Source organism: Ambystoma mexicanum, chromosome 4p (genome assembly GCF_040938575.1).
Source record: "Ambystoma mexicanum isolate Mex_15411 chromosome 4p, UKY_AmexF1_1, whole genome shotgun sequence".
Taxonomy (NCBI): Eukaryota; Metazoa; Chordata; class Amphibia; order Caudata; family Ambystomatidae; genus Ambystoma; species Ambystoma mexicanum.
Genome location: NC_090927.1, coordinates 60,472,738 through 60,475,961, shown reverse-complemented (window position 1 = coordinate 60,475,961; position 3,224 = coordinate 60,472,738). Strand labels below are relative to the sequence as shown.

The 3,224-nt window shown below is 46.8% G+C and overlaps 1 protein-coding gene across 1 annotated transcript; it reads right to left on the bottom strand.

Annotated features, from left to right (window-relative positions):
- Positions 1-1,240: 1,240 nt before the first annotated feature.
- LOC138452743 (olfactory receptor 2B6-like) lies at positions 1,241-2,176 on the bottom strand. Its single transcript, XM_069605092.1, has one exon. It carries the CDS (start codon positions 2,174-2,176, stop codon positions 1,241-1,243), a length of 936 nt encoding a protein of 311 aa, XP_069461193.1.
- Between the last annotated feature and the right edge of the window lie 1,048 nt (positions 2,177-3,224).

Genomic DNA, 3,224 nt, shown 5'->3' with positions numbered 1-3,224 from the left:
ACCCTGGCGCTAAGGGGTCTGCGCCAGCGTTAGCTGCGCGGACCCCTTACCGCCAACTACGAGTTCCCGGAGCGCCATGGTCATTTTTCCGCCCGCTTTTTGCGGGCGGAAAAATCCATGGCGCTCTGGGACCTTGGTGTTAATTACGCCACCGTATTTTACGGTGGCGTAATTAACTCCTTCCCCACTCCCATTGAGCCCTATGGGGCCGAAATGGGAATGGGGAAGGGTAAATGGGTCAATGGGGACTTACCGCCCCGCCGACCTCGGAATGGGGCGGTAAGTCCGCCATCCGCCATGGCGTAAAGGGACTTTGCGCCATGGCCGGAAAGTCCGTCGATGGCGGAAAAAATCCGCCAGGGTCGTAATGAGGGCCTGTTTCTTTTCTTTTTGACAGACGCTCGCCTTTGGAGGGATTTGTATTTGGAGCGTGAACCTATTTTCCATAGAGAAATCCTGGAACTACTGAATGTTCAGGACCTCAAACTCTTGAAGCCCAACATGGCAGCCTATCCTGACTTTTTAATACTAGAGACTCTTAGGCCTCATCAATAGTTCGGCCGCCTCTCTGTGCAAGCGGAATTAGCGTTTCCTGCCAGGTTGTGCGGCGTGATAGCCAATCACAACTTGGCTTGAACATGCGCCCCACTCTGGCGGTAACTCCAATAGCCACCCGGCGGAAACTGCGCTGTAGCAAGGCACACCGCCAAAACATTGGTGCTAATACGCTACCGGCCGCGTCCCTGGTGCTATTAGCGGTGGCGGAAATAGTGCGGGCTGTAATAGCGCTGGCTGTTTTACAGTCGGCGGAATTTGCACCGGCTTGAGTGGTATTGGCAGCCACTTTTAGGGCTTAACGCCCAACTCATGATGAGGCCTGTGTGTCTTCAACTTGGTTTCCGGGTTGGAATGCTCATTATAATAATTATTATAATAATTCGCTATTTATATAGTGCGTTTTTGCAAAGTGCTTAACATATCACATATTTACATAGATTATTCATTATATCCCGTCATTATTATATCCCACTACAAATATGCACAACTGCATCATGGTTGTCCCGGCCCAACACACACCGTCGCTGAGTGGAGTTGGCTCATGTCATGAACTCTTTTGCTCGGTAGCAGTAACATTCTTCACAACCCATATGATTTGGGCTACACACTGCAACTGGCCCACACCTCATTCTGAGCATTGTGTTGTTGTGTGGGGTGATTCTGTGCATTGCGTTATTATTGACTAATGAACTAATCTCCTCTTCATGAGGTTCTGAAGACCGATCGTCATCTCCTTGTTTCTCAGACTGTAGATAATGGGGTTCCACAATGGGGGCCCCACCGTGTAAAACACAGCAACCATTTTCTCCTGATTTTCTGAGTGTTTTGTCACCGGTTTCATATAAATGAAGATCGCAGTCCCATAAATTACGGAGACATTGATCAGGTGGGAGGCACAAGTGGAGAAGGCTTTGGATCTGCCCTCAGCGGAGCGGATTCTCAGGATAGCTGAAAGGATGTAGACGTAGGAGATGAGAATGGCGATCACGGGCAACAGAAGCGCAAATATTGCAGATAAGATAATCATCAATTCTATGGCGAAGGTGTCCACACATGCCAATTTGACAAGAGTCGTAGCTTCACAAAAGAAATGGTTAATGACATTGTGACCACATAAGGGCAATTGCAGTGCCATAACTACCAGTGGGAGGGGCAGCAGCAGGGCAGCCAACCAAGAGGTGGACACCATTTTGATGCACGTTGATGCATTCATTAAGTTTGAATAATGCAACGGGAAGCAAATGGCGACATAGCGATCAAATGCAATGATTGACAGGAGGAAATTCTCTGTTATCGCCAGGAGCAAGTAAGTGAAGATCTGAACTGCGCATCCAGAGAAGCTGATGATCCACCTGTCCATCAAGAGGTGCACCAACATGTTTGGGAGGAAAACAGATGCATACAGAATATCCAGCACAGAAAGGTTGACGAGGAAGAAGTACATAGGAGAATGAAGACGAGGCTCGTGGACGCATACAGTGATCAGGAGGAGGTTTTCACTGATAGTGACCAGGTATATCACCAGGAATATCGCAAAGAGAGCTACCTTCACCTGTGGCTTGTCCGAAAGTCCCAACAGAATGAACTCAGTCACCACACTTCCGTTCCATTTCTCCATTGTGGCTTCTCCCTCCTATCTGTATCAAGAAAAAACAAGACATTAATAAGATTTGATAAAGGGTTGGAGGGAGAGGCATTTGACGCTAAGTATTTAGTGGGTCAGAGTCAGCATGAGAAGAAAATCGTGGTCCATAATATCAATGTGCTTTCTTGTTATTGGTGTTAGCACATATGGTGATGCTTAAGCTCCACCTTGTGCCAGAGAGAGAGTACAGAGAAGTGAAAACTTAAGAAGCAAAATATGTAGTTGGCATTCCACCGGGCAATGCTCTTGGCATGCATTAGATGCATCACAGATCATTATTTTTCTGTCCTGTCACTCACCATTGTTCCTTCTAAAGGTATGTCTCAGCACAGACAAAGAGTAAATAGAAGAAAACAGCAGAGCCCTTAACTTAATCGAGTCTGAGACATGGACCTAGTCCCTTTTACTCTCTCCTCTTCCTCATCCCTCTTTCAAGTCCTTCTTCAACATCACACTTTATCTTCATCGTCCAATTTCCTAGTCCCTCATCCAAGTCCCAATTCCTCACCCCAATTCCCAATTCAATACCTCTTCCACTTCTTCATTGTATGCCCTCTTCCTTTTCCCACTGCTGGTTTCTCTTACTCTTCCCACATTCATTTTTTCGCCCTACTCCCTCCTACTTTTACTAGTCCTAGTCACTGTCTCTCTTCTTCGTCCCTCTTCCTCTTCTTCATTGAAGTCCCTCTCAACATTCTAGTCTTTCTTCCTAGTTCCCCTTCCTAGCCGTTCAACCTATTCCCTCTCCTTCATCCTACTCTGTTTTCATCTTCTTAGTTTCCCTTTCTCTTCCTCATCCAAGTTCGTCTTGTTAGTCACTCTTCCTCTTACTGGTACCACTTCCTCAAACTAGTGCCTCTGTCTAGTCCAATTTCCTCATCCTAATCCTTCTTAATCTTCATTGTCCAAGTCACTTTGCTCTTCCTCGCCCCTCCTCCTCTTACTCATCCTTGCTCCTCATTCTAGTCATTCTTCCTATTTCTCACCCTTGCTCCTGTTCCTAGTCCCTCATCCAAGTCCC